We start from the raw sequence: 21,022 nt of genomic DNA, 5'->3' as shown, positions 1-21,022 counted from the left end.
GTCACGTTCCGTCCTGGGGCGGACAATAAGAAGGCTGACTCACTGTCAAGACAGACAGAAAAAGAAACATCGCTACAGAAAGCACAGGCCATCATACCCGCGGAGAAAGTGTTATGTGCGAATGCAATAGAGCAGTTTGTGTCTCAAGTGGTGAAACAGAAAAGCCCACAGCAGTGGGTTACTTGGGCGACTCAGAATTCCAATCGAGCCTTGACACATGGGGTGCCATTATGGAACGGAAAGCTATACCTGCCCACGCATCCCCTCAGGTTACAAGCCTTTAATTGGTGTCACAATGCGGTAGTGGCAGGCCATACAGGGATAAAGAAGACCCTTCTATTGATACAACGACACTATTGGTGGGAGGGGATGGGTAAAGATGTAGAGAACTGGGTAGGACAGTGTGAGGTGTGTGCAAGGGCCAAGGGGGAGCAGAGTACCGAAAATATCCGCCGCATGGTGGACAAGGGCGAAACAGTGGCACTTGTGCTGCTCGACCTCAGCGCGGCATTCGACACCGTGTCGCATGCGGTCCTCGCCCAAACACTCCACTCCCTGGGCATCCGTGGGGCAGCTCTCAACTGGATTAGATCATTATTGGAAAACCGCACGTTCCAGGTCTTCTCACAAACTGCCTGCTCCGATACCATGACATTCAAACACGGAGTTCCACAGGGCTCTATTCTTAGCCCGTTGCTTTTCAACGTGTATATGAGCCCCCTGGCCAAAATAGTGGAGGAAACAGGGCTTTTAATGTTTTCCTACGCTGATGATTCCCAGCTGCTTTTTTCTTTATCAGCTGCAGATTCTGATAATTCCTCCACCCTACAACTCGGACTCTGTAAAATCGCCGACTGGATGCAAAAAAACTTCCTAAAACTTAACGGCGAAAAAACCGAGTTAATCGTGTTGGGCAAAAATAAAGAACTTTGGGGACCCCAACATTGGCCAACTGAAATGGGCACCCCCCCTACCCCGGTTACTCATGCTCGCAACCTGGGCGTCATTATTGACGACTCACTCAGTTTACATCAGCAAGCGGTAAAGACTTCAGCCACCTGCTTTGCCATATTAAAATGGCTAAAAAAGATCTGTTGGATGCTGCCTGAAAACACCAAGAAAACAGTTGTCAATGCCCTAATAACATCTAGGCTAGATTATGGCAACGTTTTTTACCTGGGGGCGAACAAAGCTACTGTCCGCAGGTTGCAATCAGTGCAAAATGCAGCAGCCAGACTACTCTGTAAAATTCCCATCTCTACTCCAACCACTAAATACATCAGGAAGTTACACTGGCTAAAAATTGAAAACCGAGTTAAATTCAAATCTCTATGTTTTATGCACAGGATTTCCACCAACACCGCTCCTAAATATCTGCAAAACCTGGTGCGCCCCTACCGTCCTTCCAGATCTCTTCGGTCTTCCACGGCAAATCATTTTGAAATTCCAAGGACCAGGCTGTCACGCATGGGTGGCAAGTCCTTCTCATTCCTAGGACCTTCGCTCTGGAATTCAATGCCACATACATTGCGGTCTGAGTCGAATTACATCAAATTCAGAAAAGCCTTAAAAACATGGCTCTTTAACATCTAGTTTTCTGTAACCGCATTGCTATTGGGATCTGCCGCGCCGGGAAACCCTTTGTTGGGTAGCTGTGCGCATTACAAATGTAAACAAATAAAATAAATAAATAAGAGTAGGGCAAAAGGGAAACTCATGCCACTTCCAACTCCTTCCCATCCCTGGCATACCATCAGCGTAGACTTCATAGTGGGGCTGCCAACAGACCAACAATGTAACGCCATATTAGTGGTAGTGGATAGCCTTACAAAAATGGCGCATTTCCTACCATGCCACAATCTTCCAACAGCCAAACAAACAGCACAGCTACTGTTGACGCAGGTAGTGCGTCTGCACGGGATTCCTCGAGTCATTATATCTGACAGAGGGCCCCAGTTCATCGCCCGGTTTTGGCACATGTGGTGCACAGCCCTACAGGTGGAAGATGCGTTGTCCACCAGCTTCCATCCTCAATCAGATGGTCAGACGGAGAGGATGAATCAAACGCTCAAGAAATATCTGAGATGTTATGCGAAGGAGGCGGAAAAATCATGGGTCTCTATGTTGTGGCTCGCAGAACTGTCTTATAATAACACCTGGCACAGTTCCATCCGGGAAACACCATTCAGGGCCAACAACGGGTTTCATGCTAAGACCTTGCCTATTGTGATACCGGGTGAAGTGCAGAATCATCCCTCTGTGGCGGCCCATGTGGAGGAGTTGGTCAAAATCCACAAAGTCATCCAAACCACCTTGAAAAGATCGAAAACAACTTATAAGGCTTGGGCGGACAAACATAGGCAGGATGGGCCTGAATACAAAGTCGGGGACAGAGTATGGCTCTCGACTACGAATATTCGGTTCCGCTATCACAGCGTGTTCCATCCTCGTTTCATCGGGCCCTATACTGTACTTCGGAAGGTCAATCGGGTGGCATTCAAACTCAAACTTCCGGGGCATCTAAGAATACATCCAGTATTCCATTGCAGCTTGTTGAAACCCGCTGGGAGGGCGAAAAGGTCAGCGGCTCCTCCGGTTCTGAGGGATGAGCAGTTGGAGTACGAGGTCCGGAGGATTCTGGACTCAAGATTCCGCCGGGGCAAGCTGTGGTTTCTCATTTCATGGAAGGGGTACCAACCTGAGGATGATTCATGGGAACCGAGTACGGCTGTTCATGCTCCAAGAGCCGTTCGTGCTTTCTACCGCAGACACCCCGGGAAGCCGGGCGCTAGGAGGCACGGTGGAGGGGGGCATACTGTCAGGATCCGACCTGTGCCTACCCAGTAATAGTGGAACTACAACTCCCAGAAAGCTCAGCGAGCATCGAGTCGGGATGAGAACATAAAAACCCGTGAGAACTGGAGTGCGGTGCACGTAATTTTGTCTTTTCGGAGATCAGAGTCGAGAGCTTCAGGGATTGTATTCTGGATTACTAGTGCTCCATCGTGTGTTTCCGTAACCCGCGGCTGCGGGGTTACCTTTCTTGGGAAATTGAATCTACCCGAACCGAGAGACGCAGGATTGCACCCTCTCGTGAATTTCGGGAACTTTGTTTGGACACGTTTCTTTTGTGCATTCGGGGAGACGCCGGATTTCACCCTCCCGAGTGCGACACTGTTTTGGGAATCTTATTTTGTTCACTGGTGTTGGGATTTTGTGGTTCTCGAGAGAGACGCTGGATTTGCACCCTCTCTATTGACAAGAGGTTGATCGGTTCTGGAACCCGTTTGAATCCGTTTGACGTGAGAGACGCGGGATTGCACCCTCTCATGGTCATGGGGTCATGGTAGGTTTCGGAGGAACATTTCTTCGGATCCAGTATCTGGTAAGAGTTGCCAAATTGCTGGGGTGTGGGCAGAACATACCATTCGTATTAGCTGGTGAAGAGTGTACTTGGTATCAAACCAGAACCGTCGAACATTTTCCTCTTTTGGTTTCCGAGGGAATTGTGGCATTGGTATCCATAACCTTAAAGCCCTAGTAGAACCTTTTAAAACAAGGGACTGGGAAAGAACGGGTAGGTATAGGAACACCACGCCAAGATTTGTATTCAGCTTAGCGGGGGGAGAAGTGTATGTAACCTGTGTGCGTATTCTTGTGTTTTCCAGAAAACTTATTCGTGGAGAGAAAGTATCTCACAGGTAGAAGAGAGAGGTCCTGAGACGTATCAGGTAGGAAGTGGTCAGAAGGGAGAGAATTCATAGGAAAAAGGAAGCATAGGATTCTCGTCTTACTGTGTGTTCTTTGTATCCTTACAGAGACCTCATCTACCCTCGTTTCCAGTCCCGGACCCTTTATCCCTCGCCTGCTTACTATCGTGCTCTGTCAGATTTATTTCCTGAGCACGGAGAAAGCTGGAGGTGGAACCCATATAGCATCATTCGATCCGGAGGAGCCGTTGGACCGTTACACAGGGGGCCTTTTTGCTACCTTGTTTGATTTGATGGTTTTTCAAGGGTGCTAATTCGTCAGCGCTGTGGGTGATCCATTGTGTGAATTTGGTGGCCGCTTGGTTTGGGTCCGATGATATGGCGGGAGGGTTTTGGTTAAGTGAAGTGCAGAGTTGGTCGGTGGTGATTTTGTTCCAATTTCTTCGAGGAATAGGTTGTGGAGGGTTGTGGGTCGTGGTCTGTTTGTAGCTGAAGTGGACGCAGCTGTGGTCCGTCCAATGGAGAGCTGTGGTGTGATCGAAGGAGATGTGTTTGCTGGAGGTGAAGATAGGGTCGAGCGTGTGACCGGCCAAGTGGGTGGGGGTGTCAACGAGTTGTTTTAGTCCGAGATTGGCCAGGTTGTCCAGAAGGGTGGAGGTGTTGCTGTTGTTTTTCTTTTACAGGTGGAAGTTGAGGTCTCCTAGTAGGATGTAGTTCTCGGAGGTGAGGGCATGTGGGCTGATGAAGTCCGTGATGTCTTCGCTGAATTGTGTGCGGGTTCCTGGTGGTCTGTAGATGAGGGTGCCTCTGGGTGTGGTCCTGGGGTCGGTGTGGATCTGGAAGTGAAGGTGTTCGGTGGTAGCGAGGTTATCGTCGGAGCTGGTCGTGATTCAGATGGTGTTCTTATGGACGATGGCGATGCCTCCTCCTGTTTGGTTGGTGCGGTCCTTACGGGTGATCTTGTAGCCGTCCGGGATGGCTATGGCGATGTCGGGCGCTGATGAGGCGTTCAGCCATGTTTCTGTAAGGAAGGCGACGTCCGGCGCGGTAGTGTCGAGTAGGTCCCAGAGTTCAGTGGCGTGTCTGTGGACCGATCAGGTGTTGAGCAGGATGCACTTCAGGTGGTTAGAGTTGGAGCTGTGTTTGGAGTTAGTGGATTTGGTGTGTGTCCTGATGCAGGCGAACTTGCAGGAGTGGCAGGTGAAGGGTCCATGAGTGTGTCCTGGGGTAGCCTCACAGCATTGTGGCGTTCGACCGGGGTTCAGGGCAAAGAGGGTTGCGGCGTCGTAGGATATGCGGGCGGAAGGAATGAAGCTGGGACCAGGGGGTCTGGCGCTGGGCGCGGTGCAGGCGCGGACGGGCGTAGACGGGCTTACCTTTGGCGCACCTTCGGCGCGCATTGGGCGCGACCGCTGCGCGTGAACGCTGCGCGCAAAAGCATCTGTTATAAGTGGATAGTGAAGGGGAGGGGCGAGGAAGGGTCAGCTGGGAGGCGGGAGAGGGGTGGAGATCAGGGCAGGGAGGCAGAACAACAACAACAAAATGGCAGCAAGCAGCCAATATCAAAACAAGACTGGGGCACAATCCAAAATAGCACGATGCAAATGGCGGAGGCGCAGGCACAATCAGGCACAAATAAAACTGCAGGCAGCACAGCACAAGTTCTAATGTCGGACAAGCGCACCTTGGCAGTCGAGCGCTACAATCTAATTAGCCTCAGCAGATATTATAAATAATGCCAAGCAGGCGGGGCAATCTAGCGCTACGAACTATGTTAGATAATTATACAGGCTTAAGCAGTAGGCGAGATAGGCACTCAGCAGTCTACGATACCAGGTGAGGAGGCTGGGAGCAGCGTGTGGAGCGACCGCTTCTGCTGGGAGCAGGACGGTCACAGCGCTACCACGGCAGAGCGGGGAGATCAGTATCAGTGGGAGGGAGGGCCAGCTCGGAGGCGGGAGCGGGGTGGAGATCAGGGCAGGGAGGCAGAACAACAACAACAAAATGGCAGCAAGCAGCCAATATCTAAACAAGACTGGGGCACAATCCAAAGTAGCGCGATACAAATGGCGGAGGCGCAGGCACAATCAGGCACAAATAAAACTGCAGGCAGCACAGCACAAGTTCTAATGTCGGACAAGCGCACCTTGGCAGTCGAGCGCTACGATCTAATTAACCTCAGCCGATATTATAAATAATGCTAAGCAGGCAGGGCAATCTAGCGCTACGAACTAGGTTATATAATTATACAGGCTTAAGCAGTAGGCGAGATAGGCACTCAGCAGTCTACGATACCAGGTGAGGAGGCTGGGAGCAGTGTGTGGAGCGACCGCTTCTGCTGAGAGCAGGACGGTCTGGCTCATGGCTGTCTCATGATCCTTCGGGTAGGGGGGTAATTTGGTCTGGCTCATGGTGGTCTTATGATACTACGGGAGGGGTGTAATCAAGTCTGGCTCATGGTGGTGTCATGATCCTCCATGTTGTGGACTCTTCCTTAAAATAATCGAAAGGGAGTTTCACCAGTGGACGAAATAGAAGTGAACCTATACTCGCAAACCTACTTCCTCATGGCTAACTCCCAACTTTCACCACAATCAACAGCTTATTGTAGAGTCTCTTTAAGAACATTGACAAGCCTTTCGACCACACCATTGCTTTGTGGATGGTACAGGGACGCCTTCTAATGCTTGATCCCCCTGGAACTCAGGAACTCTTCCGTGACTGACGACGTGAACTGAACACCATTGTCTGACAAGAGTGTTAACTGGAAACCCTCATGTTGAAATAAGTCTTCTAGAAACTCAATCACTTCACCAGACTCAACAGAATTAGCCACCTTGATATAAGGCCAATGGGAAAACATATCAATACACATGATCGAATAGCGACCCTGAGTCTTCAACTTCACAGGTACCAAAATATCTATAGAAACGTCCGTCCACGGACCAGTAGCTGTTCCCTAATAACCATGGGTTGCGTCCTGCACTTCAATATCGTGTCACAACATGCATATTCAGCACATTCACGCACCAACCTCTCTACATGTACATCCATGGCAGGCCACCAATATGCTTCCATGATCCCTTTCTTTTTCTTGGCATTGTCCATGTGCGAGGCGTGAGCACTCATTTCTAGCTTATCCCTTAGTGCAAGGGGTGCAACCAACTTACTACCACGCATGAGGAGACCATACTCCACCGTCAGATCTTCCCTCACTCACCAAAAGCCTTTGAGGACCTCTTCACAGTCCTTCTTGTCACACCAGCCACCTGTGACCATGGTTACGCCTTTCTGCGAGTCTAAATCGATCATGTGATGATCCCTCCACTCTCTCTCTTGGAAATCAACCCTTCACTAATCAGACACACATTAATTTCTTCCTCCAGTTCTTCACCTCTAAACCAGTCAACATCATCTGTCGTTTCACACTCTACAAAGTCAATGTCTTTCTTGGAGAAGACCTCCCTAAGAGGTTTGTGGTTAGTAAGATTTCTGAACCATTTCCTCCACAAACCTTTGTCAGTTTGCGCACCACCAAGAAAACACCCAGAGCATCTTCTCCACAACAGAACAAGTGCATTCAGCACCCTCAAGGGCCTAGAGAAGAAAAGAATTGTTTTAACCTCCACATCAATCTTCTGCAAAAGAACTGCCCCTAACCCCTTTGAGCTGGCATCAGTCATGAGATAAGATACCTTTGAGGGGTCAAAACTTCCTAGACAAGGTGTTTCAATCAGATGTTTGTTAATGCACTCAAACTCTTCCTCACAGCACTTGGACCAAAAAAATGTGTTTCCCTTCTGGAGGAGACGCCTCAAACAAGAGCTTTTCCCTGCAAAGTTCAGAATGAACTTGTGATCAAATTCAGCTGTGCTCAGAAACTTTACAAACTCTTCTTTGTTTAAAGGGGTGCGCAAATTACAAAGGGTGTTTACCAATGAGTCATTGGATTTGATGCCTGCATTGGACACAAAATGGCCTAGGTACTCTATTTCTTTGATACCAAATTTGCACTGGTCAGCCCTAAGGGTGAGGTAAACATTGCTTAACTTCTTCAATACTGACCTCAGCCTCCCATTATGCTCCTCAAAATCCACACCAAAGATGAGCACATCATCTGGGTACACCTTGACATCCTGAAGGCCTGCAAGAATGCCCTTCATCGCCCTCTGAAAAAATGAGGCTGCAGAAATCAGTCCAAAAGGCATTCTTCTAAATCTAAAGGTACCAAAGGGTGTTACCCAGGAGGTAAGGTCCTCTGAAGAGGAGTGAATATTCTTAATGTTCTGAAGAGGAGTGAAGTCTGGCCTGGTGATAGGTGGCGGTCAAGTCCAAGGAAGAAAAATGCCTTGCCCCCTCACGAGAACAGAGCATTTTAGTTATGTTGGGTAAAGGGTAATGATCAACAATAACTGACAATTTCAGACCTATCTCCAATATCCCTCTGTTAGCTAAAGTGTTAGAGAAGTGTGTCCAACAGCAACTAAGTCAGCACATCAACAACTTCCACCTACCTGATGACTTTCAATCTGGTTTCATACCAGGGCACAGCACGGAAACTACTATCCTCCACATCAGGGACGATGCCCTCCAAGCCCTTGACCAGGGCAAAACCTGCCTTCTAATCCTCCTCCTGGATCTATCCTCCGCCTTCGATACGATCAATCATGAAAACCTACTTGCACGTCTTAAACTCAGGATGGGGCTTGATGGCTTTGTCTGCAACCTATCAGCTCCCTCCCCGGTCACAGTTAGAGTCCCCCATGGTTCAGTCACCCACCCTCTTTAATCTTTACTTAGAGCCACTCACTGAAGCTCTTCGCACCGCCAACATCTCCTACCATATGTAAGTGGACAACACCCAAATATACATCAATATTATATCACTTGAGGAAATCATTGCCCTGAACGAGACCCTGAAAGTAACTGTCCAATGGCTAGCCGCTAACCAACTGAAACTCAATGCAAAGAAAACTGAATTCCTCCTGATCTCCCCCTCAAAAGCCAACCCAGAGATTGACACATGGATCAAAGCCATCACAGCCTTAAACTGCCCGCCGACCATTGTGGACTCTGCCAAATCCTTGGGCATACTCCTCGACAGAAACTTGAGCATGCGAGACCACATTAACTCAAGGGCTAAATCGGCCAGATTCCACCTGAGCTACCTTTGGAAGCTGAAACCCTTCATTGATGCTCCAGACTTAAAAATGGCAGTCCAAGATCTAGTCATCTCCAGATTGGAATATGGATGTTCCACCCTTGCAGGTTTACTCAAAATCTCTATGGCTCCTCTAAAAGCCTGCCTCAACGCGGCCGAAAGATTACTCACTGGCACCAGGAAATTTGACCACATTTCTCCACATATGAAAGAACTAAACTGGCTCACTATGGAGGCTAGAATACAGCTGAAAATTGCTTGCATTACACACAAGGCCTTCAACACAACTCCCCTGCCTATCTGGTGCAGAAACTTGTGATATCTGGAAGAACTAGGAACTCCCGGTCCGCTAGTAACCTCCTGCTTCAACCTTCCCGATTTCAGAAGAAAAAGAGCCTACAATAGGGCATTCTCCGGAGCAGCACCAAGAATTTGGAACGCTCTCCCACCTGACATCCGAAAAATCCCTTCTCTATCACGTTTCAAGAAGGAGACCAAAACTTTCCTCATGGGTAAATGCCTAGGCTAATGGCATGCGAGCCTCTACCACAGTGTGTCTGTCGAATCCATAACTATTGCTTCTTCTTCAGATTACCAACTCACCCCGATAAATAATTGTGGGGCTTCTGTTCTGTTTTTACTGATCCGATTATAACTGTAACCATTCATTTGTCCCCCTTTATCTCTATGCTCCTCAGCTACCCTACCCCTCCCCAAACTTGTTATATTTATGTACTTGAGACTGTTTTGCTTTGTTTACCGTGTAACTGTGTAAAGCGCTCTGATACCCTCACAGGTCAAGTTTGCGCTCTATAAAACATTAAAATAAGTAATTAAATCAAAATAATAACTGCTTTGTTGAGCTCCCTCGAGCTGACACAGAGCCTGGCCTCCACATTGGCTTTGCGGGCCATAACAACAGGAGAGACCCACTCCGTTGCTTCAACTTCTTGAATGATGCACTTGCCTAAGAGATTGTCTAATTCAACATTCCTGCTCTCCCTTAGTTACAGAAGTGTATTCCTGACCTTACCTGTTTTTAGAACAGCGTTAGATTTGACCTTTATCCAATGTGCATACTTTTTGAGACAAACCCAGTTCTCCAGCAAAAACCTCAGGGAATTCCTTGATCCAGTCTCGATTAGCATTACTAACAACCCTAAATGGTGGTAATTCTTTTAGGCAGACAGATCTCATTGAGATCAAGGCAGATATGCAGATCTTGTTGATGGAAGCAACTTATGAGCGAGTCCTGCTTCACCGAGACATAGATTTTACCAGGGATGACTCTCCCTTTGAAGTCAATTGTGCCTCAGAAATAACCCAACAACTCAATAATCACCCCACCTTAACCTATTGGTCTAATGTCTGGCTTCAACAGGGTGACTTTGCCCAGCAGATTACACTCATAAAATGTTTTTGGGACTAGAGTTATCTTTGCCCCAGAGCCGAAGAGCATGCTCACCGGAGCATCATTCATCAAAACTAGATCCTGAGGGCCATCACTAGCATTCCCTGTGACTGGGAGAATATTGATTCCTTCCAAATCTCCTTCATAAAGATCAACTTTCCTGAATTTTTTATGCCCGTTACCCATTCTGCAGCTCTTTGAGACATGACCTTTTCTCTCACAAGTTTTGCACAAGGCCTTCCAGCCTGGGCATTCTTTAACCTGATGACTGCGGCGCAAATTTTGCCGCAGTGAGGGCATATTAATGAGTGGGCGCGGTTCGGACTGCCCCCGGCCATTCTCCGCACATGCTCACTGTGACATCAGATGGCCGGGGGACGCCCGAAGCACGCAACGGGTTAAAGTTGGCCATATGACCAGAGTTGCGACACCTGAGCACTTCCCCTGAAAATTCTTTGTGTTAAAGGGCTTTGAAGTGGTGCTCGATTTGGGTTTAACAAATCTATCCACCAGCACCTTGACATCAATGTTCTCCTTTTTATCACCTGAACTGTCTTTGCGTATAATATCAACACACGCTCTTGAATGCTCGTGACTTTTGACTATGATCAGCACTTCTTGAAGCGATGGCATGTCTTTTTGCCACAGGGCGTGTCTCGTGTCGAGGGTGCATCCCAACATGAACTGATCTCTAAAGCTGCACCAACATTGCATGAGGAAGCCAATTTGCGCAAGGTAGTCATGTACTGTTTGACCGACTCATCCTGCCTTTGCATCCTTCTCCCAAAGTGATATCGTTCAAGGACAGTACTCACTTTGGGGAGGTGGTGCAAGTCCAACTTTTTGAAGCAGATCTCGTATTCATTACGAGTGTCAGAGTCACTATCAAAGAGTTCAGGAAGGTGTTCAAAGAATTCTTGTCCCTCAGAGCCCAAACAATGCATTAACAATGAGGCTTTCCTCTCTGTGCTTAAGGAAGTGCCACAGACACGAGCATAATGTATGAAAACCTTCTTCCACTTCAGCCACGAGAGAGGAGGAACTCCTGGAGATGTCAAAAAGAAGGGAGGGGCAGTGACATTTTGCATTATGTACGTACTATGTTTTGACCCAGTTACTACTTAAGGGTGATCTTCAGTGATCTGCTTACAGTGCGCAATATCCACAAACCTTATAAGCTGTGCGCATCAGCGAAACTGCGTGAAACTTCAGCAATTAAAATTTAGGCAAATGCGTACAGTCCCAGAAACTTTATTTGCTGTGTGCATCGGCAGAACCATCAGCCCGATTACTGATGGCACATATTTATACAGGGAGGAGTCACTTTAGTCTGGTGCTCAATTACATGTGTAGATGTGAGTCTGGTGGTGCCTGATAACTGAAAGGCACATATTTGTTTACATACAATTTCATATATGTCTGATTTAATATTCCTATTACAGCGCCTTCTACCTTGAGAAGGCCCGTCCTAGACCAGTGTGTGGACAAAACTCATGCCGACAAATCAAGAATAAAGGTATTGCAACATGGTCTAGGAACACTAACAACAAATCCTACATCTAACCTCACGTTTAACTGATGGAGAGCAAGGAGCGATATAAAGCGTAACACTGAGGACAAAGTAACCAGGAGAGTTAAAGCAAATTAAAGTAAATTAAAAAAAACGAATAAAGAACTACATAACCACAGCTGTGTGACCTGTTTATGTTTATGTTTACAGATTTCTAGAGCATATGGCTGCCTGTAAGCGTCCCAGCGCTAATGATAGAATGAGTGAGGCGAGAAAGGGGGAATTAAGGGAACAGCCAGGTCTTCAACAGTTTACTGAAAGAACGGAGGTTAGGCTGGGCGCGGATAATCATTGGAAGCGAGATCCACAATTTGGAGGCATTGTAAGAGAAAAGGCGGCCTCCTGATCGCGCCCTTTTAATCCTAGGTATTGAGGTCAAATGAAGATGTGTAGACCGAAGTCTTATGTTAGTTTTATATGGAACAATAAGGTCTTTTAGGATAGGGGGGCCTTACCATGCAACATTTTGTAAGTGGTGCATAGGGCCTTAAAATGTACTCTTTCAAGTTTGGGAGCCAATGAAGTGACCTAAGGGCTGGTTTAGCTGAACAACGTTCGTTGACGCCCGTGAGAAGCCGCTGGCAGCCGATTGTTTCTCAATATAGCCCTCGTTTGTGAATACCTTTTTTTAAAATTATTTTATTTTTCTTCCAGCCAGCAGTTACATATCACATAGTACATTACATTTATCAAGCAAGTTGTTACATACGACACTTATGAGTACTTTAGATATTATACACATTACATTTGGGATTTACTCCTTTCCATCCGCAGCCATCCATGATCAGAGCACCTTCGACTGCCGACCCCGACTTGTGTTGCTGTTCTATACCGTATCTTATATCTAGTCCCTGTATGGGGTATTTAATCTGGTGATGCAATAATACTGTAATGCCATTAGTCAGCTCGTAGCTCTGTCTCTGCCGACCCCAGCTTGTGTTGCTGTTCTATACCTTATCTTATATGTAGTCCCTGTATGGGGTATTTAATCCGGTGATGCAATAATACTGTAATGCCATTAGTCAGCTCATAGCTCGGTCTCTGCCGACCCCAGCTTGTGTTGCTGTTCTATACCTTATCTTATATCTAGCCCCTGTATGGGGTATTTAATCCGGTGATGAAATAATACTGTAATGCCATTAGTCAGCTCATAGCTCGGTCTCTGCCGACCCCAGCTTGTGTTGTTGCTGTTCTATACCTTATCTTATATCTAGCCCCTGTATGGGGTATTTAATCCAGTGATGCAATAATACTGTAATGCCATAAGTCAGCTCGTAGCTCGGTCTCTGCCGACCCCAGCTTGTGTTGTTGCCGTTCTATACCTTATCTTATATCTAGTCCCTGTATGGGGTATTTAATCCAGTGATGCAATAATACTGTAATGCCATTAGTCAGCTCGTAGCTCGGTCTCTGCCGACCCCAGCTTGTGTTGTTGCCGTTCTATACCTTATCTTATATCTAGCCCCTGTATGGGGTATTTAATCCAGTGATGCAATAATACTGTAATGCCATTAGTCAGCTCATAGCTCGGTCTCTGCCGACCCCAGCTTGTGTTGCTGTTCTATACCTTATCTTATATCTAGCCCCTGTATGGGGTATTTAATCCGGTGATGCAATAATACTGTAATGCCATTAGTCAGCTCACAGCTCTGTCTCTGCCGACCCCAGCTTGTGTTGTTGCTGTTCTATACCTTATCTTATATCTAGTCCCTGTATGGGGTATTTCATCCGGTGATGTAATAATACTGTAATGCCATTAGTCAGCTCATAGCTCGGTCTCTGCCGACCCCAGCTTGTGTTGCTGTTCTATACCTTATCTTATATCTAGCCCCTGTATGGGGTATTTAATCCGGTGATGCAATAATACTGTAATGCCATTAGTCAGCTCATAGCTCTGTCTCTGCCGACCCCAGCTTGTGTTGCTGTTCTATACCTTATCTTATATGTAGCCCCTGTATGGGGTATTTAATCCGGTGATGCAATAATACTGTAATGCCATTAGTCAGCTCATAGCTCGGTCTCTGCCGACCCCAGCTTGTGTTGCTATTCTATACCTTATCTTATATCTAGCCCCTGTATGGGGTATTTAATCCAGTGATGCAATAATACTGTAATGTCATTAGTCAGCTCGTAGCTCGGTCTCTGCCGACCCCAGCTAGTGTTGTTGCTGTTCTATACCTTATCTTATATCTAGCCCCTGTATGGGGTATTTAATCCAGTGATGCAATAATACTGTAATGCCATTAGTCAGCTCATAGCTCTGTCTCTGCCGACCCCAGCTTGTGTTGCTGTTCTATACCTTATCTTATATCTAGCCCCTGTATGGGGTATTTATTCCAGTGATGCAATAATACTGTAATGCCATTAGTCAGCTCATAGCTCTGTCTCTGCCGACCCCAGCTTGTGTTGTTGCTGTTCTATACCTTATCTTATATGTAGTCCCTGTATGGGGTATTTAATCCGGTGATGCAATAATACTGTAATGCCATTAGTCAGCTCATAGCTCGGTCTCTGCCGACCCCAGCTTGTGTTGCTGTTCTATACCTTATCTTATATCTAGCCCCTGTATGGGGTATTTAATCCGGTGATGAAATAATACTGTAATGCCATTAGTCAGCTCATAGCTCGGTCTCTGCCGACCCCAGCTTGTGTTGTTGCTGTTCTATACCTTATTTTATATCTAGCCCCTGTATGGGGTATTTAATCCAGTGATGCAATAATACTGTAATGCCATAAGTCAGCTCGTAGCTCGGTCTCTGCCGACCCCAGCTTGTGTTGTTGCCGTTCTATACCTTATCTTATATCTAGTCCCTGTATGGGGTATTTAATCCAGTGATGCAATAATACTGTAATGCCATTAGTCAGCTCGTAGCTCGGTCTCTGTCGACCCCAGCTTGTGTTGTTGCCGTTCTATACCTTATCTTATATCTAGCCCCTGTATGGGGTATTTAATCCAGTGATGCAATAATACTGTAATGCCATTAGTCAGCTCATAGCTCGGTCTCTGCCGACCCCAGCTTGTGTTGCTGTTCTATACCTTATCTTATATCTAGCCCCTGTATGGGGTATTTAATCCGGTGATGCAATAATACTGTAATGCCATTAGTCAGCTCACAGCTCTGTCTCTGCCGACCCCAGCTTGTGTTGTTGCTGTTCTATACCTTATCTTATATCTAGTCCCTGTATGGGGTATTTCATCCGGTGATGTAATAATACTGTAATGCCATTAGTCAGCTCATAGCTCGGTCTCTGCCGACCCCAGCTTGTGTTGCTGTTCTATACCTTATCTTATATCTAGCCCCTGTATGGGGTATTTAATCCGGTGATGCAATAATACTGTAATGCCATTAGTCAGCTCATAGCTCTGTCTCTGCCGACCCCAGCTTGTGTTGCTGTTCTATACCTTATCTTATATGTAGCCCCTGTATGGGGTATTTAATCCGGTGATGCAATAATACTGTAATGCCATTAGTCAGCTCATAGCTCGGTCTCTGCCGACCCCAGCTTGTGTTGCTATTCTATACCTTATCTTAAATCTAGCCCCTGTATGGGGTATTTAATCCAGTGATGCAATAATACTGTAATGTCATTAGTCAGCTCGTAGCTCGGTCTCTGCCGACCCCAGCTTGTGTTGTTGCTGTTCTATACCTTATCTTATATCTAGCCCCTGTATGGGGTATTTAATCCAGTGATGCAATAATACTGTAATGCCATTAGTCAGCTCGTAGCTCTGTCTCTGCCGACCCCAGCTTGTGTTGCTGTTCTATACCTTATCTTATATCTAGCCCCTGTATGGGGTATTTATTCCAGTGATGCAATAATACTGTAATGCCATTAGTCAGCTCATAGCTCTGTCTCTGCCGACCCCAGCTTGTGTTGTTGCTGTTCTATACCTTATCTTATATATAGTCCCTGTATGGGGTATTTAATCCGGTGATACAATAATACTGTAATGCCATTAGTCAGCTCATAGCTCTGTCTCTGCCGACCCCAGCTTGTGTTGCTGTTCTATACCTTATCTTATATCTAGTCCCTGTATGGGGTATTTAATCCGGTGATGCAATAATACTGTAATGCCATTAGTCAGCTCATAGCTCGGTCTCTGCCGACCCCAGCTTGTGTTGCTGTTCTATACCTTATCTTATATCTAGTCCCTATATGGGGTATTTAATCCGGTGATGCAATAATACTGTAATGCCATTAGTCAGCTCGTAGCTCGGTCTCTGCCGACCGCAGCTTGTGTTGCTGTTCTATACCTTATCTTATATCTAGCCCCTGTATGGGGTATTTAATTCGGTGATGCAATAATACTGTACTGCCATTAGTAAGCTCATAGCTCGGTCTCTGCCGACCCCAGCTTGTGTTGCTGTTCTATACCTTATCTTATATCTAGTCCCTGTATGGGGTATTTAATCCGGTGATGCAATAATACTGTAATGCCATTAGTCAGCTCATAGCTCTGTCTCTGCCGACCCCAGCTTGTGTTGCTGTTCTATACCTTATCTTATATCTAGCCCCTGTATGGGGTATTTAATCCGGTGATGAAATAATACTGTAATGCCATTAGTCAGCTCATAGCTCTGTCTCTGCCGACCCCAGCTTGTGTTGTTGCTGTTCTATACCTTATCTTATGTCTAGCCCCTGTATGGGGTATTTAATCCAGTGATGCAATAATACTGTAATGCCATTAGTCAGCTCATAGCTCGGTCTCTGCCGACCCCAGCTTGTGTTGTTGCTGTTCTATACCTTATCTTATATCTAGCCCCTGTATGGGGTATTTAATCCAGTGATGCAATAATACTGTAATGCCATTAGTCAGCTCATAACTCGGTCTCTGCCGACCCCAGCTTGTGTTGCTGTTCTATACCTTATCTTATATCTAGCCCCTGTATGGGGTATTTAATCCAGTGATGCAATAATACTGTAATGCCATTAGTCAGCTCCTAACTCGGTCTCTGCCGACCCCAGCTTGTGTTGCTGTTCTATACCTTGTCTTATATCTAGCCCCTGTATGGGGTATTTAATCCAGTGATGCAATAATACTGTAATGTCATTAGTCAGCTCAAAGCTCGGTCTCTGCCGACCCCAGCTTGTGTTGCTGTTCTATACCTTATCTTATATCTAGCCCCTGTATGGGGTATTTAATCCAGTGATGCAATAATACTGTAATGCCATTAGTCAGCTCATAGCTCGGTCTCTGCCGACCCCAGATTGTGTTGCTGTTCTATACCTTATCTTATATCTAGCCCCTGTATGGGGTATTTAATCCGGTGATGCAATAATACTGTAATGCCATTAGTCAGCTCGTAGCTCGGTCTCTGCCGACCCCAGCTTGTGTTGTTGCTGTTCTATACCTTATCTTATATCTAGTCCCTGTATGGGGTATTTAATCCGGTGATGCAATAATACTGTAATGCCATTAGTCAGCTCGTTGCTCGGTCTCTGTCGACCCCAGCTTGTGTTGTTGTTCTATACCTTATCTTATATCTAGCCCCTGTATGGGGTATTTAATCCGGTGATGCAATAATACTGTAATGCCATTAGTCAGCTCGTAGCTCGGTCTCTGCCGACCCCAGCTTGTGTTGTTGCTGTTCTATACCTTATCTTATATCTAGTCCCTGTATGGGCTATTTAATCCGGTGATGCAATAATACTGTAATGCCATTAGTCAGCTCGTAGCTCGGTCTCTGCCGACCCCAGCTTGTGTTGCTGTTCTATACCTTGTCTTATATCTAGTCCCTGTATGGGGTATTTAATCCGGTGATGCAATAATACTGTAATCCCATTAGTCAGCTCGTAGCTCGGTCTCTGCCGACCCCAGCTTGTGTTGTTGCTGTTCTATACCTTATCTTATATCTAGCCCCTGTATGGGGTATTTAATCCGGTGATGCAATAATACTGTAATGCCATTAGTCAGCTCATAGCTCGGTCTCTGCCGACCCCAGCTTGTGTTGCTGTTCTATACCTTATCTTATATCTAGCCCCTGTATGGGGTATTTAATCCGGTGATGCAATAATACTGTAATGCCATTAGTCAGCTCATAGCTCGGTCTCTGCCGACCCCAGCTTGTGTTGTTGCTGTTCTATACCTTATCTTATATCTAGCCCCTGTATGGGGTATTTAATCCGGTGATGCAATAATACTGTAATGCCATTAGTCAGCTCATAGCTCGGTCTCTGCCGACCCCAGCTTGTGTTGTTGCTGTTCGATACCTTATCTTATATCTAGTCCCTGTATGGGGTATTTAATCCAGTGATACAATAATACTGTAATGCCATTAGTCAGCTCATAGCTCTGTCTCTGCCGACCCCAGCTTGTGTTGCTGCTGTTCGATACCTTATCTTATATCTAGCCCCTGTATGGGGTATTTAATCCGGTGATACAATAATACTGTAATGCCATTAGTCAGCTCATAGCTCTGTCTCTGCCGCACCCAGCTTGTGTTGTTGTTGTTCTATACCTTATCTTATATCTAGCCCCTGTATGGGGTATTTAATCCGGTGATACAATAATACTGTAATGCCATTAGTCAGCTCATAGCTCGGTCTCTGCCGACCCCAGCTTGTGTTGCTGTTCTATACCTTATCTTATATCTAGCCCCTGTATGGTGTATTTAATCCGGTGATGCAATAATACTGTAATGCCATTAGTCAGCTCGTAGCTCGGTCTCTGCCGACCCCAGCTTGTGTTGTTGTTGTTCTATACCTTATCTTATATCTAGCCCCTGTATGGGGTATTTAATCCGGTGATACAATAATACTGTAATGCCATTAGTCAGCTCATAGCTCTGTCTCTGCCGACCCCAGCTTGTGTTGTTGCTGTTCTATACCTTATCTTATATCTAGCCCCTGTATGGGGTATTTAATCTGGTGATACAATAATACTGTAATGCCATTAGTCAGCTCATAGCTCTGTCTCTGCCGACCCCAGCTTGTGTTGTTGCTGTTCTATACCTTATCGTATATCTAGCCCCTGAATGGGGTATTTAATCCGGTGATGCAATCATACAGTAATGCCATTTGTCAGCTCATAGCTCGGTCTCTGCCGACCCCAGCTTGTGTTGTTGCTGTTGTATACCTTATCTTATATCTAGCCCCTGTATGGGGTATTTAATCCGGTGATACAATAATACTGTAATGCCATTAGTCAGCTCATAGCTCTGTCTCTGCCGACCCCAGCTTGTGTTGTTGCTGTTCTATACCTTATCTTATATCTAGCCCCTGTATGGGGTATTTAATCCAGTGATACAATAATACTGTAATGCCATTAGTCAGCTCATAGCTCGGTCTCTGAGGACCCCAGCTTGTGTTGCTGTTCTATACCTTGTCTTATATCTAGTCCCTGTATGGGGTATTTAATCCGGTGATGCAATAATACTGTAATGCCATTAGTCAGCTCATAGCTCGGTCTCTGCCGACCCCGACTTGTGTTGTTGCTGTTGTATACCTTATCTTATATCTAGCCCCTGTATGGGGTATTTAATCCGGTGATGCAATAATACTGTAATGCCATTAGTCAGCTCATAGTTCAGTCTCTGCCGACCCCAGCTTGTGTTGCTGTTCTATACCTTATCTTATATCTATCCCCTGTATGGGGTATTTAATCCGGTGATGCAATAATACTGTAATGCCATTAGTCAGCTCATAGCTCGGTCTCTGCCGACCCCAGCTTGTGTTGTTGCTGTTGTATACCTTATCTTATATCTAGCCCCTGTATGGGGTATTTAATCCGGTGATGCAATAATACTGTAATGCCATTAGTCAGCTCATAGCTCGGTCTCTGCCGACCCCAGCTTGTGTTGCTGTTCTACACCTTGTCTTATATCTAGTCCCTGTATGGGGTATTTAATCCGGTGATGCAATAATACTGTAATGCCATTAGTCAGCTCATAGCTCGGTCTCTGCCGACCCCAGCTTGTGTTGCTGTTCTATACCTTATCTTATATCTAGTCCCTGTATGGGGTATTTAATCCGGTGATACAATAATACTGTAATGCCATTAGTCAGCTCATAGCTCTGTCTCTGCCGAACCCAGCTTGTGTTGTTGTTGTTCTATACCTTATCTTATATCTAGCCCCTGTATGGGGTATTTAATCCGGTGATACAATAATACTGTAATGCCATTAGTCAGCTCATAGCTCGGTCTCTGCCGACCCCAGCTTGTGTTGCTGTTCTATACCTTATCTTATATCTAGCCCCTGTATGGTGTATTTAATCCGGTGATGCAATAATACTGTAATGCCATTAGTCAGCTCGTAGCTCGGTCTCTGCCGACCCCAGCTTGTGTTGTTGTTGTTCTATACCTTATCTTATATCTAGCCCCTGTATGGGGTATTTAATCCGGTGATACAATAATACTGTAATGCCATTAGTCAGCTCATAGCTCTGTCTCTGCCGACCCCAGCTTGTGTTGTTGCTGTTCTATACCTTATCTTATATCTAGCCCCTGTATGGGGTATTTAATCCGGTGATACAATAATACTTTAATGCCATTAGTCAGCTCATAGCTCTGTCTCTGCCTTCCCCAGCTTGTGTTGTTGCTGTTCTATACCTTATCTTATATCTAGCCCCTGAATGGGGTATTTAATCCGGTGATGCAATCATACTGTAATGCCATTAGTCAGCTCATAGCTCAGTCTCTGAGGACCCCAGCTTGTGTTGCTGTTCTATACCTTGTCTTATATCTAGTCCCTGTATGGGGTATTTAATCCGGTGATGCAATAATACTGTAATGCCATTAGTCAGCTCATAGCTCGGTCTCTGCCGACCCCAGCTTGTGTTGTTGCTGTTCTATACCTTATCTTATATCTAGTTCCTGTATGGGGTATTTAATCCGGTGATGCAATAATACTGTAATGCCATTAGTCAGCTCATAGCTCTGTCTCTGCCGACCCCAGCTTGTGTTGTTGCTGTTCGATACCTTATCTTATATCTAGTCCCTGTATGGGGTATTTAATCCGGTGATACAATAATACTGTAATGCCATTAGTCAGCTCATAGCTCTGTCTCTGCCGACCCCAGCTTGTGTTGCTGCTGTTCGATACCTTATCTTATATCTAGCCCCTGTATGGGGTATTTAATCCGGTGATGCAATAATACTGTAATGCCATTAGTCAGCTCATAGTTCAGTCTCTGCCGACCCCAGCTTGTGTTGCTGTTCTATACCTTAT

The 21,022-nt window shown here is 46.0% G+C and overlaps 1 protein-coding gene across 1 annotated transcript in view; it reads right to left on the bottom strand.

The window, feature by feature from the left end:
• The window catches only part of LOC147736935 (uncharacterized), a 115,108-nt gene that overhangs the window by 52,306 nt on the left and 41,780 nt on the right, over positions 1–21,022 (bottom strand). The window contains exon 2 of the mRNA XM_086918104.1: positions 10,515–10,536. Coding sequence (XP_086774230.1) covers positions 10,515–10,536 — 22 coding nt within the window. The remainder of the gene's footprint in view (positions 1–10,514; positions 10,537–21,022) is intronic.

Source organism: Lissotriton vulgaris, chromosome 1_1 (genome assembly GCF_964263255.1).
Source record: "Lissotriton vulgaris chromosome 1_1, aLisVul1.2, whole genome shotgun sequence".
Lineage (NCBI taxonomy): Eukaryota > Metazoa > Chordata > Amphibia > Caudata > Salamandridae > Lissotriton > Lissotriton vulgaris.
This window is presented reverse-complemented; position numbering and strand designations above follow the sequence as displayed.